Source organism: Anolis carolinensis, unplaced genomic scaffold (assembly GCF_035594765.1).
Source record: "Anolis carolinensis isolate JA03-04 unplaced genomic scaffold, rAnoCar3.1.pri scaffold_14, whole genome shotgun sequence".
Classification (NCBI taxonomy): domain Eukaryota; kingdom Metazoa; phylum Chordata; class Lepidosauria; order Squamata; family Dactyloidae; genus Anolis; species Anolis carolinensis.
In genome coordinates, this window is record NW_026943825.1 from 15258735 (window position 1) to 15284610 (window position 25876).

The window sequence follows — 25876 nt, forward strand, 5'->3', positions numbered from 1 at the left end:
GAGGTCAACAAACAATAGAGTCCGAGGTACCTTGGCGTTAAATTTGGGGACAATGAACAATGGAGTGTAGAGTATCTTTGGTGTGAAATTCAGGATAAATAAACAATGGGGTACAAGATATTTTCGTGTGAAATTTGGGGTCAATGAACAATAGAGTCCAAAGTACCTTTGGTATTAAATTTGGGGTCAACAAACAATGGGATACAAGGTATCTTTGGTATGAATTTTGGGGTCAAGGAATGATGGGATACAGGGTATCTTCGGCGTGAAATTCAATGTCAACAAAAATAGGGTACAGGGTACCTTTGGTGCGAAATTTGGGGTCAACAAACTGGGGTACAAGGTACCTTTGGGGTGAAATTTGGGATCAACAAACAGTGTGGTACAAGATACCTTTGGGGTGAAATTTGGGATTAATGAACAATGGGGTGCAAGGTATGTTCGGTGAGAAGTTTAGGGTCAATAAATAATGGGGTACAAAGTACCTTTGGTGTGAAATTTGGGGTTAACAAACAGTGAGGTACAAGGTACCTTTGGGGTGAAATTTGGCGTCAACAAACAGCCTATGGACCTCCCACCAGATGTGGTCGCGGTCCATGGTCTTCTGCAGCCATTATTTCATTGATATATGGTCACAAAAGACACACTTGTGGAAAAAGAGACATAGCAATGTTCGCCGATGATCTACTTCTCATCATGCAAGAAAGTACCCCTCTTTTCGTTTCTTTCCAAGAGTATTTCAGCACCAGAATCCAAGCTCTCCACTAATCTGGTGCCCCCCACATATTCTGGACTTCAGTTCCCATGGATGAAGGGAGCTGGAGTCAATCCTTCCTCGAATGCGCCGCTGTGTGATGCATATGTCCCTCTCTCTGAGCCCTTTGCTGCTTTCTCAGGTGATCTTCCCTCTCCGTTGGCAATGCCCCTACATCCCGCTGTGCCCGCTCACATTGGCCGACGTGCTCTGCGCCCCGGTGCCCTTCATCGTGGGCGTCCACTCCAGCTATTTTGACCTCCATGACCCCCCACATGACGTCATCTGCGTCGATTTGGACACCAACACCATCTTCCAGTGAGTGCCACTGACAGATGGGGGTCTGCTTGCCCCTCACTTATCGGGTTTTGGTACCAACTAGGGTCTCAGGTGGCTGCCGGTCCAATCCCTGGCTCCTTCAGAACCCTTGATGGGTCCACTTAATCTGAATGAGCATCCAGTCAAGGAGGGGTGATGGATTGTTTATTTCTGTGACTGAGAAAAAGTAGGTTTTGAGGTACGGCTTCCGGGCCAGTAGGCAGGGGGCACTAACCGTAGAGGCAGCTTTGCTCCACATGCAGATGCGAGGAACGGAAGTTGCTGTCGCCACGGTCGCTGCCCCGGAAACCATGCAAGGTGCTCTTGGCGTCCCTGAACTCCCAGTACCAGCAACTGGATGAGAGTGAGTACCGAGTGAGAATCACGGACGTGCATTGTGGGGGGTCAGGAGAGGCTGGTGAGCAGTCAGATATGGAGGCCACACAGAGATGCCCAAAAGTTTTATCACTGGTACTGATTGTTACCATTACTGGTGTCACTGGTATTGGCTTTTACCATTAGCCAATTTGGAGCTCCTTTGGGAGAGAGGAAATGGGACATAATTTATTTATTGTTATTATTGTTGTTTATTATTTATTTATTTACAGCAATTATATTCCTCTCTTCTCATCCTAAAAGAGACTCAGGGTAGATCACATAACATATACATGGCAAACATTTATTGCCGTTAGACATACAGGACACACAACAGATAGAGGTATATGGCATTTTTCCAACTTCGGCGTCCTAGAAGTTGTGTTCGATTCCGGGCACAGGGGAGTGCTGTCGCTCCGTCCTCTATGACAACAAGCCCTTGAACACAGACTTTTCCTCCTTTTCTTTGATCGCCGACTTCCTTTTTATGGTGCCGTAAAATACTTCCCCGCTTAAGCGGTGCCTAATTTCTCTACTCACAGCTGTTTTCGAACTGCTTAGGTGGACAGTGAGCTGGGCTGAAGGTCGGGTGCTCACCCCGACCCAGGCTCGAACTGCCAACCTTTCAGTCGGTAAAGCTCTTACTGCTGGTGGTGATTAGCTAGCTGTGCTAAAGCCTGACTTTATATTATATTGAACATCCCTTATCCAAAATACATTGTTCTAATTTAAAGCAACTGTTAGAAAATGGTTAAATTGAGACTCAATCAATTTTCCGTCTCAACGTACCTCCGACAACGACGATCTGCCATCTGCTCAGTCGCACGGAAATAAATCCAGATTTCCCAGATTTCAGCTGAAACCAGCGGCTTTCACTTTTATTGTAGTTCTATACAATATTTACATAGTTTTGCCAGAAATGTGATATCAAGTCAGCCTTTCGACTGCTCCCAGTCCATCCAGAGGATTTCGAATTGTTAGGTTTTGCATTCGGGGGGCTTATTATATGGATAGGGCCCTACCTATGGAATGCTCGGTGTCTTGTGCTGCATTTGAAAAGTTCAGCACATTCCTAGAGTGGGCACTGAAGGTACGGACGGGATTACATGGGGTCATGCATTATTTAGATGACTTCCTTTTCATTGGGAGAGTGGGCACAAATGAGTGCAGGGATTTATTGGGGGCATTTCAGCATATGGCTGCACAATTTGGGGTCCCACATTCCACAGCATGTAGAATGTCCTGTTACATACCGGAAATCTTTCACTTTTCCCCTCTAGCCATAAATCTTTATGCAGTTAACTCTTGCATTACTGGATTACATGATGCATTACAGACACACTGTCAGTTAGCTTTAAACTATAAGTAAAAAAATTCCAAACTACACAAAAACAATACATTCACAGCAGCCATGTTTTCAGGACTATGAGGACTACTGTTTTATTTATTTCTCAACCCAGGTTGAATATCCATTATCCAGATATCCGTAAAGCCTATTGGAATGAATGCAGTTCGACACCACTTTAGCTGCCATGACTCAATGCGGCGGAATCCTGAGTTGTAATTTTACAAAGTCTCTCGCCTTCTCTGCCAAAGAGAGCTGGTGCCGCACCAAACTACAACTCCCACTGCTCCGTAACATTGAGCCGTTGCAGATCAAGTGATTCCAAACTGCATTAGTTCAACAGTGCAGATGCACCAGTGATGTTTTCTGGCCATGTCAATCGGCCTTTGCCTTTTGCCCAATCCAGTGTACAATAGACCGGTGGAAGAAGCCACCCTGGAATTCCTGCTGACTGATTACGACCTCATCTACGGGCGCCGGAAGCAGCTGGAACTGGACATCCAAGGGGCCTTCCTCCGCTTCATGGCTTGCCTCTTAAAGGGGTACCGCTCCTACCTCTTGCCTATCACCCAGGCTCCCTCTGAAAAGACCCGCGACTCCAGCAGCCTCTTCTATCTACAGGGTACGGCTGATCGCTTCTTCTACCTCCGGGGAGAAAGCTCGAAGCCCCCCAATGCAAAGCCTTGTACAATGCAAAGCCTTGAAAAATATTAAGGACACTCGGATCCCTCCATATTGGTGGGGGAGTGGACACCTCTAGTACTTCTGTGGACACATATCATAGAATCAACTGGAGGATCTCTAGGAAATGGCTGGAGAGGACATCTTTCTAATATTTCTATGTTCTCCAGCTTGATTCTGTGGTCGGTTTGTGTGGAACCAAATGGAGGAGCTAGAGAATGCCTAGAGAAGACATCTCTCTAGGTTTTGCTAGGTCCCCCAACATAAATCTATGGCCAGCTTTTGGCAGAAGACTACCATAGAAAAGATCTGGAGAAAACACCTCCCAAACAAGTCTAGATCCTCTGAATAATTCTCAGGTCCACCTCGAGTAGCAGAATACCATGGAATGACTCTGCAAGACCTACAAAATGCCTACGTGTTAGACATCATAAGCTAGCAAATGAAACGAGTATTGGTCCTTCCAAAATAGGGTCATTTTATACTTAAGCAAATACAGATAATAGTGGCCAAGGTGATGAAGCAGAAGTATTCTGGTGAGCTCTTCAACGTTCTTCTCTTCCAAGATGGCCCGCTTCAGATGTTTCCCCCTCCCACCCAGATTCATCGTGGGCTTCCCCAGACCCCAGAATACGTGCTTATTAAAAAATTGGTTTATTCAAATACAGTAAAATGAGATCCATGTGTTGTCTTGTATAGGCTTCCTGAAATCCCGAGATCGCGCCTACCACAAGTTCTACGGTCAGCTCTTGCGTACCCAGCTCTTCACACAGTTCATCGAGGAGTGTTCCTTCGTCAGCGACCGGCACACTTGCCTGGAATTCTTCGACTCCTGCGTTGAGAAGGTGACTCAGAAAGGGGACCAAGTAGAAATGGCTCACCTGGGACCGGGTCTGCATGGAGGACGTTGGCTTCAGATTGGTCAACACATGGTTTTCCAAGTACAGTCTGCCCTCCACATTAATCTAACTTCTCTAGGAATCTCCAGTACCTCCTCAGAAATTTCTAGGTTTCCAGGAATCTCCAGTACCTCTAGGAATCTCCAGTACCTCCTCTAGAAATTTCCAGTATGACTCTCTGGTCAACCTCCAGCAATGGAGTCTCACTGGAGGATGAAGTTGACTTCTGCAGATTTGATTACTTAGAGATTTGATTGAAGGAATCTCTAGGTCCTCCTCTGAAAGTTGACCATAGAATCATGATGGTGGACTTGGAGATTCCTAGACAGAGCACCTATTTAGGAATCTCCAGGTTCTCCAGTGCAGTTCTGTGGTCAGTTGTCCCTAGAGTTGTGCTGGGGAGCTGTTCTTTCAGGTTGACCGTAGCGTAATGCTGGAGAACCTCTAGAAAACGTGACCATGGAGTCATACTGGAAGACCTGGAGCAGGGGTCCTCAAACTTTTTAAATGGAGGGCCGATTCACAGTCCCTCAGACTGTTGGGGGGTTGGACTATGATGAAATAGTCCAAAATTAGGATTGTTGTTGTTGTATGCCTTCAAGTCGTTTCAGACTTAGGTCAACCCTAAGTCTAAAGTTTAGAACAGAGGTCAGGTCAATGACCTTGGGGGGCATCCGGTCCATGGGCCTTAGTTTGGGGACCCCTGATCTAGACGATCTCATAAGACCATAGGTAAGCAAAGAGACCTCCAAAGACCATCTAGATGGTCTCATAAGTCCATAGATAAGGAAAAGGATCCTCAAAGACCATCTAGATGGTCTCATAGGGCCATAGGTAATGAAAGTGACCTCCAAAAGCCATCTAGACTGTCTCATAAGACTATAGATAAGGAAATGGTTCCTCAAAGACCATCTAGATGGTTTCATAGGACCATAGGTAAGGAAAGGGGGCTCCAAAGGCCATCAAGACGATCTCATAAAACCAAAGGTAAGTAAAGGCACCTTCAAAGGCCATCTAGATGGTCTCATATGGCCATAGGTAATGAAAGTGACCTCCAAAAGCCATCTAGATGGTCTCATGGGGCCGTAGCTAAGCAAAGAGACCTCCAAAGACCATCTAGACGATCTCATAAGGCTATAAGTAAGCAAAGAGACCTCCAAAGACCAGGTAGACTTAGGTCAACCCTGAGTCTAAAGTTTAGGACAGGGGCCAGGTACATGACCTTGGAGGGCCGCATCTGGCCCCAGGCCTTAGTTTGGGGACCCCTGACCTAGAGGTTCCAATTTAGGATCTTCTGGGTCCTCCAGTGTGATTCTTTGGACAGCTGAAGTTGACCATAAACTAGGGCTGGAGAACTTAGATATTCCTATAGAGATGTCCTCTTGGAAAAGTCGATCATGGAGCCATAGAAGACCTAGAAATTCCAAGGAGGTCCTCTGGTTAAAATATAGCATTTTTATTTATAGTTTTCCCACTTTGATGGGATTCCTATGCTTCTAACCACAGCCAATGTGGAAGCACTGACTGTATATGGCACATATGGAGGGTCCCACCCTTGAGAACGCTCTGGGTCCACGTATCCAAGCAAATGCTACTTGTAGCTCTGCTGCAATGCCAGCTGGGCTGATGCAGCTTCTCTTGACTGAATCTATGTCCACTCAGGTGCAGGTGGACCTGGAGAAACCTGAGGAATTGCCCCTGATTGAACTGGACGACACGCACGGCAGTGAGCATACCGTTTTCATCATGCCTCCTGAAGAGCCCACCGGACCCAATGGCACCGAACTGCCACCCCGATACCAGTGAGTCTCCTTCCACCCAATTCATGTCCCATCTGGTGCCTTTATTAGGGTTTCTCCTCCTCGTCTTGCTCTAAATGGCTTAGGACTTTCTTGGTGACTTATGGGGGGCCACTTCCGTTGAACTTAAGAGCATAAGACCCCCATGAATTTAACCTGGGAACCATCTCTCTAGGATTTCTAGGCACTCCAGTATGACCCTATGGTCAACTGTTCTGTGTCCTTCTACATAATCCTGTGGTCAACTTGAAAGGACATCTCCCTGGAAATTTCTAGGTCCCTCAGCATGACCCTATGGTCAACTGTTCTATGTCTTTCTACACAACTTGAGAGGACATCTCTCTGGGAATTTCTAGAACGCCCAGCATGGCCCTATGGTCAACTGTTCTGTGTCTTTCTACACAACCCTATAGTCAACTTGAGAGGACATCTCTCTGGAAATTTCTAGGTCCCTCAACATGACCCTATGGTCAACTGTTCTGTGTCTTCCTACACAACCCTATGGTCAACTTGAGAGGACATCTCTCTTGGAATTTCTAGAACGCCCAGCATGGACCTATGGTCAATTGTTCTAGGTTCTTCTACACAACCCTATGATCTACGCGAGAGGACATCTCTCTGGGAATTTCTAGAATGCCCAGCATGGCCCTATGGTCAACTGTTCTATGTCTTTCTACACAACCCTATGGTCAGCCTGAGGACGTCTCTCTGGGAATTTCTATGCCCTCCAGCATGACTCTATGGTCAACTGTTCTAGGTCCTTCTACACAACCTTATGGTCAACCTGAGAGGACATCTCTCTGGGAATTTCTATGTCCTCCAGCATGGCCCTATGGTCAACTGTTCTAGGTCCTTCTACACAGCCCTATGATCTACTTGAGAGGACATCTCTCTGGGAATTTCTATGTCCTCCAGCATGGCCCTATGGTCAACTGTTCTAGGTCCTTCTACACAGCCCTATGATCTACTTGAGAGGACATCTCTCTGGGAATTTCTAGGTCCCTCAGCATGACCATATGGTCAACTGTTCTATGTCTTTCTACACAACTCTATGGTCAACTTGAGAGGACAGCTCTCTGGGAATTTCTATGCCCTCCAGCATGACTCTATGGTCAACTGTTCTAGGTCCTTCTACACAACCTTATGGTCAACCTGAGAGGACATCTCTCTGGGAATTTCTATGTCCTCCAGCATGGCCCTATGGTCAACTGTTCTAGGTCCTTCTACATAACTCTATGGTCAACCTGAGATGACATCTTTCTGGGAATTTCTAGGTCCTCCAGCATGACCTTATGGTCAACCTTAGAGAACTTCCTTTTCCCAGAAATCCAAGGAACTCCCAAAACTGAAAGGGATGGATATGTAACTAGCCCCCTTTCCCCTTCTGTCTTTGGAGAAAGGCGGCTAGTTACACATTCAGTCCCTGCCAGTTTTTTAAACTCCTTGACAAGGCTCCAGCAGTCATGAGCAGAGAAGGCTTAAGAAGTTAGAACCTCCAGGGTTCCATAGCATTGAGCCATGGCAGTGGAAATAATGCTAAACTGCTTTAATTCTACAGTGTAGCTGCACCCCTAAGTCACGTCTTTTCATTCCCAGGTATGATGGCTTCCCAAAGCTACAGCCCAAACTCTTTGAGCGGCCGCAGGACCAGCTTATGCCTTCACTCTGCCAAGCCCGGAGTAGCGCTCCCAGCAGCCCCGCACCTCGCAGGACCAAACAGGTACAAAGCATAGGTCGTCCAGGCAGCACTGGATGTCATATAGCTGAAACGGTGGGAGGTTGTATCTTCCCTAACCTTTTATAGTGCAATTCCCAAAGCCATGGGACTGGTATTGTTGTAGATCAGTCACCAGAGGCTGATGGTTTAACTCAGGGGTCCTCAAACTTTTTAAGTAGAGGGCCGATTCACAGTCCCTCAGACTGTTAGGGGGCCGGACTATGATGAAATAGACCAAAATTAAGATTGTTGTTGTTGTCTGACTTCAAGTCGTTTCAGACTTAGGTCAACCCTAAGTCTAAAGTTTAGGACAGGGGTCAGGTAAAGGACCTTGGAGGACCGCATCCGGCCCACGGGCTTTCATTTAGGGACCGCTGATCTAGATGGTCTCATAAGACCATAGGTAAGGAAAGGGGCCTCCAAAGACCATCTAGATGGTTTCATAAGACCATAGATAAGGAAAGGGGCCCCCAAAGGCCATCTAGACAGTCTCATAGGACCATAGATAAGGAAAATGACCTCCAAAAGCCGTCTAGATGGTCTCATAAGGCCGTAGCTAAGCAAAGAGACCTTCAAAGAACATCTAGGCAATTTCATAAGACCATAGGTAAGCAAAGAGACCTGCAAAGAACATCTAGACAATCTCATAAGACCATAGGTAAGCAAAGAGACCTTCAAAGAACATCTAGACAATCTCATAAGACCATAGGTAAGCAAAGAGACCTTCAAAGAACATCTAGGCAATATCATAAGACCATAGGTAAGCAAAGAGACCTTCAAAGAACATCTAGACAATCTCATAAGACCATAGGTAAGCAAAGAGACCTGCAAAGAACATCTAGACAATCTCATTAGACCATAGGTAAGCAAAGAGACCTTCAAAGACCAGGTAGACAATCTCATAAGACCATAGGTAAGCAAAGAGACCTGCAAAGAACATCTAGACAATCTCATAAGACCATAGGTAAGCAAAGAGACCTTCAAAGAACATCTAGACAATCTCATAAGACCATAGGTAAGCAAAGAGACCTTCAAAGAACATCTAGGCAATCTCATAAGACCATAGGTAAGCAAAGAGACCTTCAAAGAACATCTAGACAATCTCATAAGACCATAGGTAAGCAAAGAGACCTGCAAAGAACATCTAGACAATCTCATAAGACCATAGGTAAGCAAAGAGACCTTCAAAGAACATCTAGACAATCTCATAAGACCATAGGTAAGCAAAGAGACCTTCAAAGACCAGGTAGACTTAGATCAACCCTAAGTCTAAAGTTTAGGACAGGGGCCAGGTAAATGACCTTGGAGGGCCGCATCCGGCCCACGGGCCTTAGTTTGGGGACGCCTGGTTTAACTGATGATTTAGAGAGGATTGTGAGCTTTCCTGTGGGCCCTCAAGTCTGGGAAATTATAGTTGTCTCTGTGATGAAACCGGCTCAAAAGTTGCAGGGCCTCAAGGGCATTCAGGGCAGTCAGAAGTAGCAACAGCAGATAATGAATCGAGAGAAGAGCAGAGTGTTAAGGAGCGTTCTCATGGAAACCTACCTGCAGCTACGGAGATCGACAAAAGTGTTTGTTTACAAATCAGAGCCAAAATAGACTGCATCGTTCAGAGAGATTACGTGGGAAAGTTGTGAAAGAAATTCGCGGGAAACAGAATGCTTTCATGGGTGTCTATTAAGCAACAAGTTATTTACCTGAAGTTCAGTTCAGGCAATTCTGTGTTAGAGTGAGAAGCTAAGCCTGAGTTCTCTTGTTCCTGGTTCAAGTCAAGCTTTCATTTTGGGTTTAATATATCTTGGAAGTTTTGTATGTCCCTGTTCAAGTCTTAACAGTTATATCTTCCTGATTGTGGATTTATGTTCTATCTGTGATTCCTGCCTGTTCCTGGACTTTATCACCTCTGGGACTTCATGAGACATTTGGATGATTGTTTGGTTCACGCCTTTTGCTGACGGTGTCTCTTCTAGGAAATGAAGGTGGCTCAGCGGGTAGCACAGAAGTATTCCTCTGTGCCAGATATGTGGGCCAAGTGTTTGCTGGGACACTGCTACGGTTTGTGGTTCATTACGCTCCCCACCTACGTGCGTGCCGCCCCATCGAAGGTCCGGGCGCTTCAGACGGCATATGAGGTGCTCAAACAAATGGAGACCAAGAAGGTGGTTCTGCCTGATGAGGTACTTTACCCATAAAGCTATGTATGTTATTTCACTTTATGCTTGAAGTCATCCCTGTTATCTTGCGTTATCTGTAAAGTTATCCATGTTATTTATGTTATTGTTGTGACTCAGCAGCAGTTCCAGAGTGAAGATGAGGAAGGGGATTTTGGTTTATAGATGCAGGTGTCAGATGATGGGATACAAGATGAATTTCAGGATGATGCTGTGGGGAATTCTGGAATTCAGACACAGGCTGGTTCAGAAGTACAGCCTGTTGATGAACTCCAGATGTAGCCTGTCACGGATGAGAACCAAGGAAACATTCCCATGGGAAATAATGAGCTTGATCTGTCTCAGGTTCAGGTGCAAGATAATGGTAATGGGGAGTTTGGCTTTGACGGTCAGGGCGAGTCTGAAGGCCCGTTGCTCTCTCGGGCTGATCGTTTACAATGGAAAGGAATGCCATGGCGAAGTCTTAGATTAGCTGGGAAAAGGGAGGCCAGTGAAGGGAAAAAGAGTGCATTTTTGGGTTGCTTTTAAAAACAATGTGTTGAACGGCAAATCTTTGTCAAAGCAAATTCTCGCTTCATCAGGGTGGATGGTCTAAGGGATTCTTAAAACTATAGTTCAAAAATTAGTTGGTTTTTTTTTGTGTTCTTGGGCAATTTCATACTACGCAATTATAGCACTGTGATTCCACTTCAACTGTCATAGGTCCATTATTGCAGTTTAGGGGAGATATTTAGAATTTGCAGCCAGAAAGCTCTACTGAATTGATGTTGTATATGTTGCATGTGTTGTATTTTATTGTATTTTATATTGTGTTCACCTTTATGTTTGTTTTTAGGCACCTTGTGCCATCTGTAAGCCGCCCCGAGTCCCTTCGGGGAGATGGTGGTGGGATATAAAAATAAAATTATTATTATTATTATTATTATGGTCTATGTCTTCATGCTACTCCTGCTTTGGATATACTCCTGTTTGGGAATCCTTGTAACCTTTTGGATTATTGTATCTTTGGAAATGGACTCTTGCTTCTTGTCTATGGATTACAGTAGAATCTCACTTATCCAACACTCTCGTATCCAACGTTCTGGATTATCCAACGCATTTTTGTAGCCGATGTTTTCATCATCATCATCATCATCATCATCATTTAATTACTTATTAATCGCCCTCCATCCACGATGCTCTATAAATCGTGATATTTTGGTGCTAAATTCTTAAATACAGTAATTACTACATAGCATTATTTCGTATTGAACTACTTTTTCTGTCAAATTTGTTGTTAAACATGATGTTTTGGTGCTTAATTTGTAAAATCATAACCTAACTTGATGTTTAATAGGCTTTTCCTTAATGCCTCCTTATTATCCAACATATTAGTCTCCAGTGTTAATATTGTATGTTTTATGTTGATTTTAACGATTGTTTTTACTGTAATTGATGTTTTTATTGGATAACTGTTTTATTGCTGTGTTTTGATATTTGATTGTTTTATCGGGCAAGGCCCCATGTAAGCCGCCCCGAGTCCCTTCGGGGAGATGGGGCGGGGTATAAAAATAAAATTATTATTATTATTATTATTATTATTATTATTATTATTATTATTGCTTATCCAACGTTCTGCTGGCCCATTTATATTGGATAAATGAGACTCTACTGTATTGGATTTATTGACTCTATTTTGCAACTACCTTTGGAACTACAGTAGAGTCTCACTTATCCAACATAAACGGGCCGGCAGAACATTGGATAAGCGAATATGTTGGATAATAAGGAGAGATTAAGGAAAAGCCTATTAAACATCAAATTGGTTTATGATTTTACAAATTAAGCACCAAAACATCATGTTATACAACAAATTTGACAGAAAAAGTAGTTAAATACGTAGTGTAGTAATTGCTGTGTAGTAATTACTGTACTTACGAATTTAGCACCAAAATATCATGATGTATTTTAAACATTGACTACAAAAATGTGTTGGATAATCCAGAATGTTGGATAAGTGAGTGTTGGATAAGTGAGACTCTACTGTATATTCTGTCCTGCTTTGATACTATATATATATATTCTGCTTTTGCTCAATAAAATTACAAAAGACTATCTACCATGTGTCTACAGCAAGGTGAATGATTCTGAGGTGCGACAGTTATTCGTAAAGTCATCCATGTTATAATATGTCATTCGTAAAGTCATCCATGTTATTTTACATTATTTATAAAGTTGCCCATGTTATTTTATATTATCCGTAAAGGCATCCACCTTATGTTATCTGTAAAGTCAACTATGTTATTTCCACCTCCTGTGCTAAATTTCTTGTTAAGGAATTAAGTTCCATGAACACACTTACTTGGTTAACTGTGAGTCTTAATTCCCAAGGTTTGCTACCGGATCCTGATGCAGCTGTGCGGACAGTACGGTGAACCCATCCTCTCGGTCCGAGTGTTGCTCGAGATGAAACGAGCCGGCATTGTACCCAACACCATCACTTACGGCTACTACAACAAGGTGCCCAACTCCCCTTTGGATCTAATTTCTTTTACTGTTGTAGTCTGGCAAGCATCAGAGACTTTTTCTGATGCTTGCCAGGGGATGAGTTGGTCGGGGGTGATGGGTTTCAAAGTGAAGAATCTGTGATTGATCGGAGGGAATTTCAGGCAGATGAGGCTGATGTTTTGGATTCTTCAGCTCGTCCCAGGCAATGGGAAAATGAAAGTATCAATTCCCTGGAGAAACGGCCTTGGGATGATGGGGAGGTTTCAAGGGAGCATAGATTAGACCTGAGAAGGCAGGGTGTGAAAAGTCAGCAAACTAGATGTTCTCAGACGTTCAGAGATAAGGCCCAGAGATCCAGGTGCATGAGACATGATGTCATGGGTGGTTTGGAGGACCTAAATTAAGTGGGTTGCTTTCAGGCCTTTCAGAGGAGACAACGTTGCTATAGGAGATTGTTCTCCTGTGTCCGCTCTCAAATTCTTGGTTCAAGTATTCTCAAGTTTCCTGTTCCTGTTTATGCCTGTGTGTTGGGTTCTCTTCTCTCAGTTGTGCTGTGGGTTAGTCTTCCAAGGGAGAAAGCACCAAGACACGCTGGTAGATTCCGACAGATTTTATTGTACCAAATGCCAGAACCTTCTCTTTGGCCCACATATATAGGGGCTCTCACATACCAGAGGGTCATTGAGGTTTTATGGATGGTCCGTTTTATGGCTGGCATCTGTTCCTTGTCAGCCGACCAGAAATGTCAAGGATTGGAGATCATGACACTGTGTTTCCTTGGAGAGTTACCCCTTTTCTTTAATAAACATTCTTATATTGAATTGCCTGACTCTGGTGCGGTGCTGGGTGAAAGGGTGTCCCAGTGCTAGAGCGCAACATTTAATTCATTAAAATATTTATGCATTATAACTTCACTTTAAGAAGAACTCCTTCTCAAGGTGGCATTCAAAGCAGAATGTCAATATTAAATTCACCCGTAGCTCTTTCGGTAATCACTTTGTATGTCTTTGCTGTTCTGCACCGTTTTCTATATCAGTATCTATTTCTTCCCTCCTTTCTGTCCCAGGCCATTTTGGAGTGCAAGTGGCCATCCACAACCCAAGGTGGACGCCTGCGTTGGGCCAAGTTGCGTAACGTGGTGCTGGGGGCTGCGCAATTCCGACAGCCATTGCGTCAGAGGCAGCGCGATGCAGAATCACAGAGTATCGGCACCCGGTCAGGTAGGGGTATGCTTATATATAGTGGAGGGGACGATGGGTTTAGAAGGCAGCCCATGATCCGAGTGAGCCTCATTTCAAAATACCAGGCCACCAGCCATTGGTTTGTAGGGTATTCACAGCTTTAGTGTCCCCTTATAATCCTTCAACTGGGATCAAGTCACCATCTTGTCACTTCTTGTCACTTGTCACTTCTTTCCAATGCGTCGTCTTCATCATGGAAAGAAGTGACGAGTGGAGTGCCGCAGGGCTCCGTCCTGGGCCCGGTTCTGTTCAACATCTTTATTAACGACTTAGACGAAGGGTTAGAAGGCACGATCATCAAATTTACAGATGACACAAAACTGGGAGGGATAGCTAACACTCCAGAAGACAGGAGCAGAATTCAAAACGATCTTGACAGACTAGAGAGATGATTGGCCAAAACTAACAAAATGAAGTTCAACAGGGACAAATGCAAGATACTTCACTTCGGCAGAAAAAATGGAAATCAAAGAGACAGAATGGGGGACGATGCCTGGCTTGACAGCAGTGTGTGCGAAAAAGACCTTGGAGTCCTCGTGGGGAAGAAGTTAAACATGAGCCAACAATGTGATGCAGCAGCTAAAAAAGCCAATGGGATTCTGTCCTGCATCAAGAGGGGAATAGCGTCTAGATCAGGGGTCCTCAAACTTTTAAAGCAAAGGGCCGGTCTACAATCCTTCAGACTGTTGAGGGGCTGAATTACCATTTGAAAAAAAATACGAACAAATTCCTATGCACACTGCACATGTCTTATTTGTAGTGCAAAACAACAACAACAATGAAAGAACAATACAACATTTAAAAATGAAAACAATCTTAACCAACATAAACCTATCAGGATTTCAATGGAAAGTATGGGCCTGCTACTGGCCAATAAGATAGTCAAGTTAATTAGGATTGGTGTTTGTTGTTGTGTACCTTCAAGTCATTTCAGAATTTGGGTGAGCCTAAGTCTAAAATTATTTATTTATTTATTTACTACATTTATTTACTACATTTATATCCCACCCTTCTTACCCCGAAGGGGACTCAGAGCAGCTGTATGTACATAAAATTTATTATTAGCATAGCACAATATTAGCATTATACATTACTATATTGAACTATACCACTATATTGTAACACTATATGTAATATATAACATATAATTAATATTATTATATGGTATTATTATTAGCATTATATTGTATAACATTATAATATTTTTATCAATATTATATGTATATACAATATATTATATTATTAAAACTGATATAAAAATGTATTATAAAACTGAGAGTGGGGGCCAGGTAAATGACCTTGGAGGGCCGCATTCGGCCCCCGGGCCTTAGTTTGGGGACCCCTGGTCTAGATCCAGGGAAGTCCTGCTCCCCCTTATTCTATTCTGCCTTGGTCAGACCACACCTGGAATCACACTGTGTCCAGTTTTGGGCACCACAGTTGAAGGGAGATGTTGACAAGCTGGAAAGCGTCCAGAGGAGGGCGACTAAAATGATTAAGGGTCTGGAGAACAAGCCCTATGAGGAGCGGCTGAAAGAGCTGGGCATGTTTAGCCTGCAGAAGAGAAGGCTGAGAGGAGACATGATAGCCATGTACAAATATGTGAGGGGAAGTCATAGGGAGGAGGGAGCAAGCTTGTTTTCTGCTGCCCTGCAGACTAGGACACGGAACAATGGCTTCAAACTACAGGAAAGGAAGGAGATTCCACCTGAACCTCAGGAAGAACTTCCTCACTGTGAGGGCTGTTCGACAGTGGAACTCTCTCCCCGGGGCCGTGGTGGAGGCTCCTTCCTTGGAGGCTTTTAAGCAGAGGCTGGATGGCCATCTGTCGGGGGTGCTTTGAATGAGATTTCCTGCTTCTTAGCAGGGGGTTGGACTGGATGGCCCATGAGGTCTCTTCCAACTCTACTATTCTATGATTCTATCTCAAACATGATGCCGTGTCCATATCTTGCAAACCCAAAAGGGTAGATTACTTATAATATGGGCTGAGTGTCCTTTTTCTAGAAATCCAGAGGTCTCCCAAAACCGAAAGGGACTGGATATGTAACTAGCCCCCTTTCCCCTTCTATTATTATTATTATTATTATTATTATTATTATTATTATTATTATTATTATTTTATTGTATGACACAGCAAACAAGATAGATATGCTGGATTTCGTATCACAAAACCACAAGTCAAACACTTCCCAAGTGTCTATTTTCGGATGATGCGCACAGATCCCAGTCGGGTGGCCTTTTGCAGTTGACAGATCATAATTGTGTCAATGTCTATTGTTTCCAAATGCCGGCTGAGATCTTTTGGAACGGCACCCAGTGTGCCCATCACCACCGGGACCACCTGCACTGGTTTCTGTCAGAGTCTTTGAAGTTCAGTCTTGAGGTCCTGATAGCGGCTGAGTTTTTCCTGTTGTTTTTCTTCAATGCGACTGTCACCTGGGATGGCGACATCAATGATCCAAACCTTTTTCTTTTCCACAACTGTGATGTCTGGTGTGTTGTGTTCCAGAACTTTGTCAGTCTGGATTCGGAAGTCCCACAGTATCTTTGCATGCCCATTTTCCAATACTTTTGCAGGTTTGTGATCCCACCAGTTCTTTACTGCTGGGAGGTGGGACTTGAGGCATAAGTTCCAATGGATCATTTGGGCCACATGGTTGTGCCTCTGTTTGTAGTCTGTCTGTGCGATTTTCTTACAGCAGCTGAGGATATGATCCATGGTTTCGTCGGTTTCCTTGCACAGTCTGCATTTTGGGTCATCAGCTGATTTTTCAATCTTGGCCTTAATTGCCTTTGTCCTGATGTCTTGCTCCTGGGCTGCAAGGATCAGGCCTTCTGTCTCCTTCTTCAGGGTCCCATTTGTGAGCCACAGCCAGGTCTTCTCCTTATCAACTTTTCCTTCAATTTTGTAAAGGAACTTTCCATGCAATGTTTTGTTGTGCCCGCTGTCAGCTCTAGTTTGTAGTGCGGTTTTCTTGTACTGATTTTTTGTCGGCTGTGCTTTGAGGAGTTTTTGATTATTATTATTATTATTATTATTAGATTCATTTATACCCTGCTTTATCTCCCCTGAAGGGGACTCAAAGTGGATTAACATAAAAGCATTAGCATAACCATTTCAAATATACGAACATTAAAACAGGATACAAACATTGGGGAAAGGGGGCTAGTTACACACTCAATCCCTGCCAAGTTAAAGAGCTTTGACTCCACCACAGTCTGAAATGTGATGTGGCGAAGGGAAGGGGAAATATTATGGATTCTATTGTTGGATTTACAAGTCCCTTCGGGGAGAGGGTCAGGATATAAGTAAAGATGATGATGATGATGATGATGATTAAATCCCTTCTAAAAGGTAAACATTGAGGTGGGAAAACAACAAATGCACTCATTTGCTGTTGGTTCAAGAAATGTTGCAAAGATCCAGGTGCCTGGCCAGTGCAGGTTGTCTTTTCCTTCCACCTGGTCAGTAGACAAAGAGAGAGAAATGACCAAAAGATGTCTCGTGTGTAAAGGCGTCCAGTCAAAACCAGTGATTTAAGATGGCCTTTTCCTCTGTGTTTTGTTGCCAGAGGGCCGAGGCACAAAAGCATCCAGTTCCCGGTCCCGTTCCAATCTGCACCGGCAGACCACTTGGTCCGGGGGCAGCTTGACTGAGACCCTCCCCGGCACATCTCTGGTGAAGAGCGGCAGCCTCAGTTTCCCTCAGCGCGAATCGGAAGCTGGAGCAACCCCAGGTGAGCGAAAGGAAGACTTTTACCCCTTAAGTGTCCCAATAAGAGGCAAACAAAAACTGTGTTGTGGGATGGGTTTGTGCTGACATTTCGATCAGCAGGATTTTGTACACCTTAGCGGACTAGACCGCTGAGGGTGTCCTTCCAAATCTGCAGTTGCCTCCGCCCTTATGTATTGCAGCAACTAAAGTTTTGGCTGATCCTCCCGGCGGAAGCAGCGAGACCCTCCCCGCTTTGCCCGTTTGGCTACGAGGCCGAAGGGATGGACCTGGAAGCTCAGAGGAGGGCAGTCTCTCAGACGTCAGCAGCTTCCTGACAGACGAGAGTGACCGCTTGACCCTGAGTAGTGTGGACACCCAGCCCGGTTCAGGACAGCAAGAGCGGTCCTCTTCGGAAACCCGGGGCCTGGGGGGCACGCCGCGCCGGAGCCTGTCCGCCAAACTTCACCAGCTACTGCTGTCGCCCATCAAGCGGCCATCGCTGAGGAACGCCACTGCGACCACCACTGCGGAACATCCGCACCCGCGTCCCGGGTCAGAGCAGCGTGATCTCCCCCCTCGCCGTAGCCCACTGGAGAGCCACTTGCTACTTCCTCGCGAACGTCCGGGTTCCACAGCCTCTGAGGTAGGTACCATTGGCACAAAGCCTAACAACAATGTTAGGGAGCAGAAAAGTGTTCATGAATCAGAGGGACAGTTGGAATCTGAGGAGGAGATTTTGCAAGTACCCACATTTCAGGAGAGGCGAAAGGAACTGGGTGAAGGGTCAAAATAAGCTTCATCCTGGTCAAAGTTCATTTCTTAATCAGGTTCAGAACTCAAAGGTGGCTGGGGTATAACAGTATCATTGGCACAAAGCCTAACAACAACTGTCTGTTAGGGATTCTGTTGGATTATGGTTGTATGTGTATGAAATATAAATCAAGTGTTTTCTGCTGTTTTGCAAGAGTGTGTGTTTCAGTAATGAAACAGTTAACAGCAGGCTAGTTTTGATTGACAGCCTGTTGTGATTACTATGACCTATCAGGCATGGTTTCCGGCTTTGGAGGCCAGAACTTCCTTCGGACTGAGGAATGTGTTTTTCTTATCTCTGTGAGTGTTGAGCTGGTGCTTGCCGAGGCAAGAGGCTATAGAAGAATGCCAGCTCAGAGCGATTGCTTTTGCTATGCTTTGTAAATAAGTATTATAGATATTGAAATAAATGCTTGGACTTCAGACTACAGATGTGTTTGAGTCTGACATTTGAACAGAGGAATTGGTGTGGCAGACGATTGCAACCAATTCATCAGGGTGCTGGAACAGATGATTGATGGAAATGAAGAAACCCACACAGCACGCACCCTGACCTCCACGCTGACAGATTCCTCTTCTTCAGAAGAGGAAGGGGAGCAGAAAAGTGTTGATGAATCAGAGGGACAGTTGGAATCTGAGGAGGAGATTTTGCAAGTACCCACATTTCAGGAAAGGCGAAAGGAAGCAGAGCAGAGATGTCGTTCAGCTAGAATAGCTGCCAGAAAGGCAGCTGAGTTATTAGGAGCTGCCCTAGCAACTGGGAGGGGACTCAGAGCTATAAAGCAGAAGCAGGTGCAGCCAGTTCTTGCTGGTAACAAATTGAATCTTCGCTCCCCTTGTGCCTGCTTCAAGTCTGCATCTGAGAACTGCTCCTAAGGATTTATTGCAGTTTCTTTGTCTGAAGTAAGACTGCTATTTGATTTGGTAATTTAACAAAGACTAAGAACTTACCCTTAGACTTCCTGGCTTCCTTTTGCATTATTCCACAGAGTGTGCTGCACTTTATGTTTTGCTAAAATAAAGCAGTTTTCATTTACTTACCACAGTGTTTTAAGGCTGTTCTTGAAAGACAAAACAGGACACTGTCTAACTGTAGTCAGTGATTGGTCCATTTTGGCCAATTGAAATGCCTCCTTTCCTTTCGGCGACAGAGCTCCGTGTCCCTGGGCAGCGAATACGATCTCTCAGATAACTCTGTCTGCAGCTTCAACCTCCGCAAATCCAGTGACCAGCTTTCGGAGTCTCCAGCAGTTAAGGTAGGTCCCAGTATCTGAAAACCAGAGAATGATCAAGGCCAACTCTGCCGTGCACAAAACTCCACTGCAAAAGCAACCCAAAGATTTGGGGTCCCCAATTCCGTATTAAAAGTTAAGGAAAACCCACAACTCTTATAATAATAATATACTTTATTTATATTCTGCTCTATCTCCCCGAGGGGACTCGGGGCGGATTACAGAACACACACAGCAAGCATTCAATACCAATATACAATTAACAAGGACAGACAATACACAAACACACATTTCTGCTTTCGATCTGCTAGGTGAGCAGGGAGCTGGGGCTAATGGCGGGTGCTCACCCGACCCAGTCTCGAACTGCCAGCCTTTTCTGCAGCTAGCAGTTTAGCCCGCTGTGTAAGCTCAGACCCTAAATTAAATCAAGTTTGCCATCTGTGCCCATAGATTCTGGACAGTAGAGGTGCATCTACACTGTAGAATTTATGCAGTTTGATCTCACTTGAACTGCTTTTTGCCTCCTCCTTTGTCTCCTTTCCTCTCTTTCTCTCCATCCAGGTGCTGCTTTCGAGCTGCTCGCGGTGCCAGGCCTGTGACTCACTGGTTTACGACGAAGAGATCATGGCGGGATGGAGCTCCGATGACTCCAACCTCAACACCACTTGCCCCTTCTGCGCCCGGCCTTTTGTGCCCTTTCTCAACATTGAGATCCAGGACTTCCAGGTTGCCGCCAGGTCTGGACCCTATGCAGCGTTTCCCTTTTCATTCCCTTCCAGTCCCCATCTGTGCAAAAATAGGATGACTAGAATATGTCATAAATATCCGGGTGTGAAGGATTTATAACGCTGCCACCAATTTGTAAAGGAGCTATTAACGACTAAGCTCCTTCAGGCAGGGGGAATATTTTTATCCAACCCGCTGCCCCAAATTTGTAAAAAAAAACCATTAACGACTGCCACCACTTTGCAAAGATGCAACCATCAAAAGACTCAGAGAGGAGACCTTTTTATTATTATTTTTCTTTCTTCTTCTTATTCACTTTAGATGGTAACGCAACTTGGTTTATAATATATGCGACAGAGGCTTAGATGTTGGAGGAACAATAACAACTTTATTCAGGCACAGAGCTTAGTGGTTACAATGTTGTTTCTCACTTAGAGGCACTTTTATTAACAGTTGCAATACTAGAATGAGGTGAGTCAAACTCCCTAAAGTGTCACTTTTACTTAAAGTAGTTAGAACTTCTTCCTCTACTGCTTTTAAACCACAGTCACCCTGTGATATATGATCACAGATTCTCTGTTTCTTACCAGGATACAGACTACATTAAATAAGTCACCAAACTTATTTTAAACTGACTCAAAAATGAACAATTGAGCCTCCTTGATCCCCTCAACCTAGGATCAATCTTCCCTGTGCCTCATCGGAGCACAGACTGAATCCCTTTTTTAAACTCTGCACTTCTTCAACAAAACGGCAGTTGGCTCTGCCTACTTCTCCATGGCAACCAACCTCTGAGTGGTGAGATGCAATAACTGAAATACTTACCCTTCTAAAACACGAACACACAATTAAACATAACATCTGTAAACCAAAAATTCATACTTCATTACACCTGGGGTTAGCAGATCTTATCTTGGAAGCCAAACAGGGTCAGCCCTGGTTAGTACTTGAATGGGAGATCGCCAACGGATACAGGGTTCTTGTATCACAGATACGAGATTAGACGCATTGCCCTCAGAGTTGCTAAAAGGCAGACTGTCTGGAATTCCTTACTCCCAAAGACTATGCCCCTGTGAGGGAAATGAAATAGAAACAAGACAACACATTTATTGCAGTGCCACTATAACACAATGCAACTTAGCCAACTTTTATATCCAGTTGTGTCCCACATGACCAGCCATCCTCCATATGCAGGGGATTGTGAGATACCTTTTAGAGATACCTTTTACAGGTGACCTTCGTAGTGGCAAAATTCCTCACAGTGGCAACAAGACTGAGAAAAAAGCTTAACCTCGGATAGGAGTATTACTTGAAACCATGTACCATATAGACTCCAGTATAAGCCTAGTTTCTCAGTCCTTTTTTAGGACTGAAAAAGCCCCCTTCGGCTTATACTCAGGAGAGGGTCCTGGTTGGCTTATATTCGGGTCGGCTTGTACTCGAGTATATATATTACTAATATTATTTTTCTCTATTATTATTGGTATTACTTTTATTCTATTTATTATTACAGTAGAGTCTCACTTATCCAACATAAACAGGCTGGCAGAATGTTGGATAAGCGAATATGTTGGATAATAAGGAGGCATTAAGGAAAAGCCTAATAAACATCAAATTAGGTTATGATTTTACAAATTAAGCACCAAAACATCATGTTATTCAACAAATTTGACAGAAAAAGTAGTTCAGTACGCAGTAATGCTATGTAGTAATTACTGTATTTACGAATTTAGCACCAAAATATCACGATGTATTGAAAACATTGACTACAAAAATGTGTTGGATAATCCAGAATGTTGGATAAGCGAGTGTTGGATAAGTGAGACTCTACTGTATTACATTTATTATTTTACTCTATTATTGTTACTATTACATTTATTTTACTCTATTTTTATGAATACATTTATTAGTTCATTCTGATATGATTATTGTTACATTTATTATTTTACTCCATTTATTACATTTATTATTTTACTCTGTTATTATTAAAAGGATACATAAGCACATTTACATTGAAAAAGATGAGAACAATGATTTAATCAGAGTTGGACAATCTTATCTTAAATTACAGTTTTATGTAAATATTCAAAAACATTTAACCTACTGATGCCTCAATTAATGTAATTGTATAAGTATCTATTTTTATTTCTGAAATTTACCCCTCTCGGCTTATACTGGAGTCAATGTTTTCCCAGTTTTTTTTGTGGTAAAATTAGGTGCCTCGGCTTATATTCGGGTCGGCTTATACTCGAGTATATGTGGTATATTCATCTTGGACAGTGTACTCCTGAGATGGGAGAATTTATTAACTACAATTTATTAAATTGTTCGCTGATACAGTAATAAAACTACTGTACTGCTTCCCCCTGCTCAGCGTTGCGGAGAGTTCGGATGCCAGTTCGGTTTCCTCCGATTGGCCGCGGGATAGCGAAGGGCCCGCCCCCGGCAGCCAGGGCCCCGTCCTGAGTGACCGCCAACACTGCCTGTCGCTGGACGAGGTCGAGCCGGAACCCGGACGCGACTCCCGAGCGCCCTTATGCAATGGTTTCGCAGAGTCACCGGTAAGGATACCTTTGGGAGTCGCTTCTGGATCCGCATTATCCTAGTGGGTGGAATTCAAATAAGAGCTATACAGTGTTAACTGTGACCCAGATCTGTTTTCAGAAGCCATGCCTGACACCAGGAAATCAGTTCCGAAACGGTAATTAGTTCACAAATTGACGAATTCACCAAGTTTGACTCTGCACTTCAGAGGTCCGTCCCCGGGGGTCTGATGATGGGTCAGACCCATATGGGTTCAGGAGCCTTAAAACGTGCATTACACACCTATAAAGATGCTGATTTGGGCATCATTTCAATTTATTATTATTATTATTATTATGTTTATGTCTATCCACATGGAGACTCAAATCGGCTATGTATCTAATATTAGTATTAGAATGCATTAGTTTGTAGTGCGGTTTTCTAAAAACAAACAAATCTCTGCACTTCAGAGGTCCATCCCCGGGGTCTGATGGGTCAGACCCATTTGGCTTCAGGACCCTTAAAACGTGCATTACACACCTATAAAGATGCTGATTTGGGCATCATTTCAATGTATTATTATTATTATTATTATTATTATTATTATTATTATTATTATGTTTATGTCTATCCACATGGAGACTCAAATCGGCTATGTATCTAATATTAGTTTTAGAATGCATTAGTTTGTAGTGCGGTTTTCTAAAAACAAACAAACCTCTGCACTTCAGAGGTCCGTCCCCGGGGTCTGATGGGTCAGACCCATTTGGGTTCAGGACCCTTAAAACGTGCATTACACACCTATAAAGATGCTGATTTGGGCATCATTTCAATTTATTATTATTATTATTATGTTTATGTCTATCCACATGGAGACTCAAATCGGCTATGTATCTAATATTAGTTTTAGAATGCATTAGTTTGTAGTGCGGTTTTCTAAAAACAAACAAACCTCTGCACTTCAGAGGTCCGTCCCCGGGGTCTGATGGGTCAGACCCATTTGGCTTCAGGACCCTTAAAACGTGCATTACACACCTATAAAGATGCTGATTTGGGCATCATTTCAATGTATTATTATTATTATTATTATTATTATTATTATTATTATTATTATTATGTTTATGTCTATCCACATGGAGACTCAAATCGGCTATGTATCTAATATTAGTATTAGAATGCATTAGTTTGTAGTGCGGTTTTCTAAAAACAGACAAACCTCTGCACTTCAGAGGTCCGTCCCCGGGGTCTGATGGGTCAGACCCATTTGGCTTCAGGACCCTTAAAACGTGCATTACACACCTATAAAGATGCTGATTTGGGCATCATTTCAATGTATTATTATTATTATTATTATTATTATTATTATTATTATTATTATGTTTATGTCTATCCACATGGAGACTCAAATCGACTATGTATCTAATATTAGTATTAGAATGCATTGGTTTGTAGTGCGGTTTTCTAAAAACAAACAAACCTCTGCACTTCAGAGGTCCGTCCCCGGGGTCTGATGGGTCAGACCCATTTGGGTTCAGGACCCTCAAAACGTGCATTACACACCTATAAAGATGCTGATTTGGGCATCATTTCAATGTATTATTATTATTATTATTATTATTATTATTATTATTATTATTATTATTATGTTTATGTCTATCCACATGGAGACCCAAATCAGCTATGTATCTAACATTAGTATTAGAATGCATTAGTTTGTAGTGCGGTTTTCTAAAAACAGACAAACCTCTGCACTTCAGAGGTCCGTCCCCGGGGTCTGATGGGTCAGACCCATTTGGGTTCAGGACCCTCAAAACGTGCATTACACACCTATAAAGATGCTGATTTGGGCATCATTTCAATGTATTATTATTATTATTATGTTTATCCACATGGAGACTCAAAGCGGCTATGTATCTAGTATTAGAATGTATTATATTTTATTATGACACAGCAAACAAGATAGATCTGCTGGATTTCATATCACAAAATCACAAGTCGAACCCTTCCCAAGTGTCTAGGACTGTGTGATGTATTTTCGGATGATGTGCCAGATCCCAGCAGGGTGGCCTTTTGCAGCTGGCAGATCGTAATTTTGTCAATGTCTATTGTTTCCAAATGCCAGCTGAGATCTTTTGGCACGGCACCCAGTGTGCCCATCACCACCGGGACCACCTGCACTGGTATCTGCCAGAGTCTTTGAAGTTCAATCTTGAGGTCCTGAGAGCGACTGAGTTTTTCCTGTTGTTTTTCGTCAATGCGACTGTCACCTGGGATGGCGACATCAATGATCCAAGGCTGAGCCTCTATATCTCTCCTGAGAGGCCTTGTAGGACTAAAGGGCGGAGCTAGGGAAGGGGGCGGGGCCTCCTTCCAAGAGCCCAAGACAGGGCTGAGCCTCTATATCTCTCCTGAGAGGCCTTGTAGGACTAAAGGGCGGAGCTAGGGAAGGGGGCGGGGCCTCCTTCCAAGAGCCCAAGACAGGGCTGAGCCTCTATATCTCTCCTGAGAGGCCTTGTAGGACTAAAGGGCGGAGCTAGGAAGGGGGCGGAGCCTCTTCCCAAGAGCGTCTGTATTCCTCCCCTGAGGCGCATGTTAGAACACGAGGGCAGGGTATAGAGGTTCAGCCCCGCCAGGCACTTGGGAAGAGGCCCCGCCCCAACTCTAGCCCCGCCCCCTGTTTCCAGGACAGGGATAGAAGCTCAGCCCTGCCTCAGAGCTTGTAACTCCGCCCACCCCAGTCCTGGCTGCCCATTTGTGGCCCCGCCCACCTCCCCTCGAAGCCCTGCCTCTTGAACTAGGGGAGAGGCTCAACCCCGCCCTCTTGAGCAGGAGCCACGCCCACCCCTCTAAGCCATGCCCCCCTTTCCAGGGGGGTCATATTATTTCTGGAAAGGGGGCGGTAGTCCAAATAAGTTTGGGAACCACAGGGTTAAAACCTTATGCCAGTAGGACTGGCGTAAGAGAGAAGCTTCCCACAGGATGGTAAGACATCAAACATGTGGGCGTTCTCTGGGCAACATCCTTGCGGACAGCCAACTCTCTCACACCAGAAGCAAAACAATGTAAATGCATGATATATA

The 25876-nt window shown here is 43.9% G+C and overlaps 1 protein-coding gene across 1 annotated transcript in view; it reads left to right on the forward strand.

Moving 5' to 3' along the window:
• The window catches only part of dennd4b (DENN domain containing 4B), a 62649-nt gene that overhangs the window by 25189 nt on the left and 11584 nt on the right, over positions 1-25876 (forward strand). Inside the window, exons 10-23 of the mRNA XM_062965177.1 lie at positions 897-1072; positions 1336-1436; positions 3199-3414; positions 4173-4318; positions 6035-6174; positions 7768-7891; positions 9859-10065; positions 12430-12558; positions 13613-13766; positions 17363-17527; positions 17706-18148; positions 19467-19571; positions 20109-20284; positions 22648-22834. Coding sequence (XP_062821247.1) covers positions 897-1072; positions 1336-1436; positions 3199-3414; positions 4173-4318; positions 6035-6174; positions 7768-7891; positions 9859-10065; positions 12430-12558; positions 13613-13766; positions 17363-17527; positions 17706-18148; positions 19467-19571; positions 20109-20284; positions 22648-22834 — 2469 coding nt within the window. The remainder of the gene's footprint in view (positions 1-896; positions 1073-1335; positions 1437-3198; positions 3415-4172; positions 4319-6034; positions 6175-7767; positions 7892-9858; positions 10066-12429; positions 12559-13612; positions 13767-17362; positions 17528-17705; positions 18149-19466; positions 19572-20108; positions 20285-22647; positions 22835-25876) is intronic.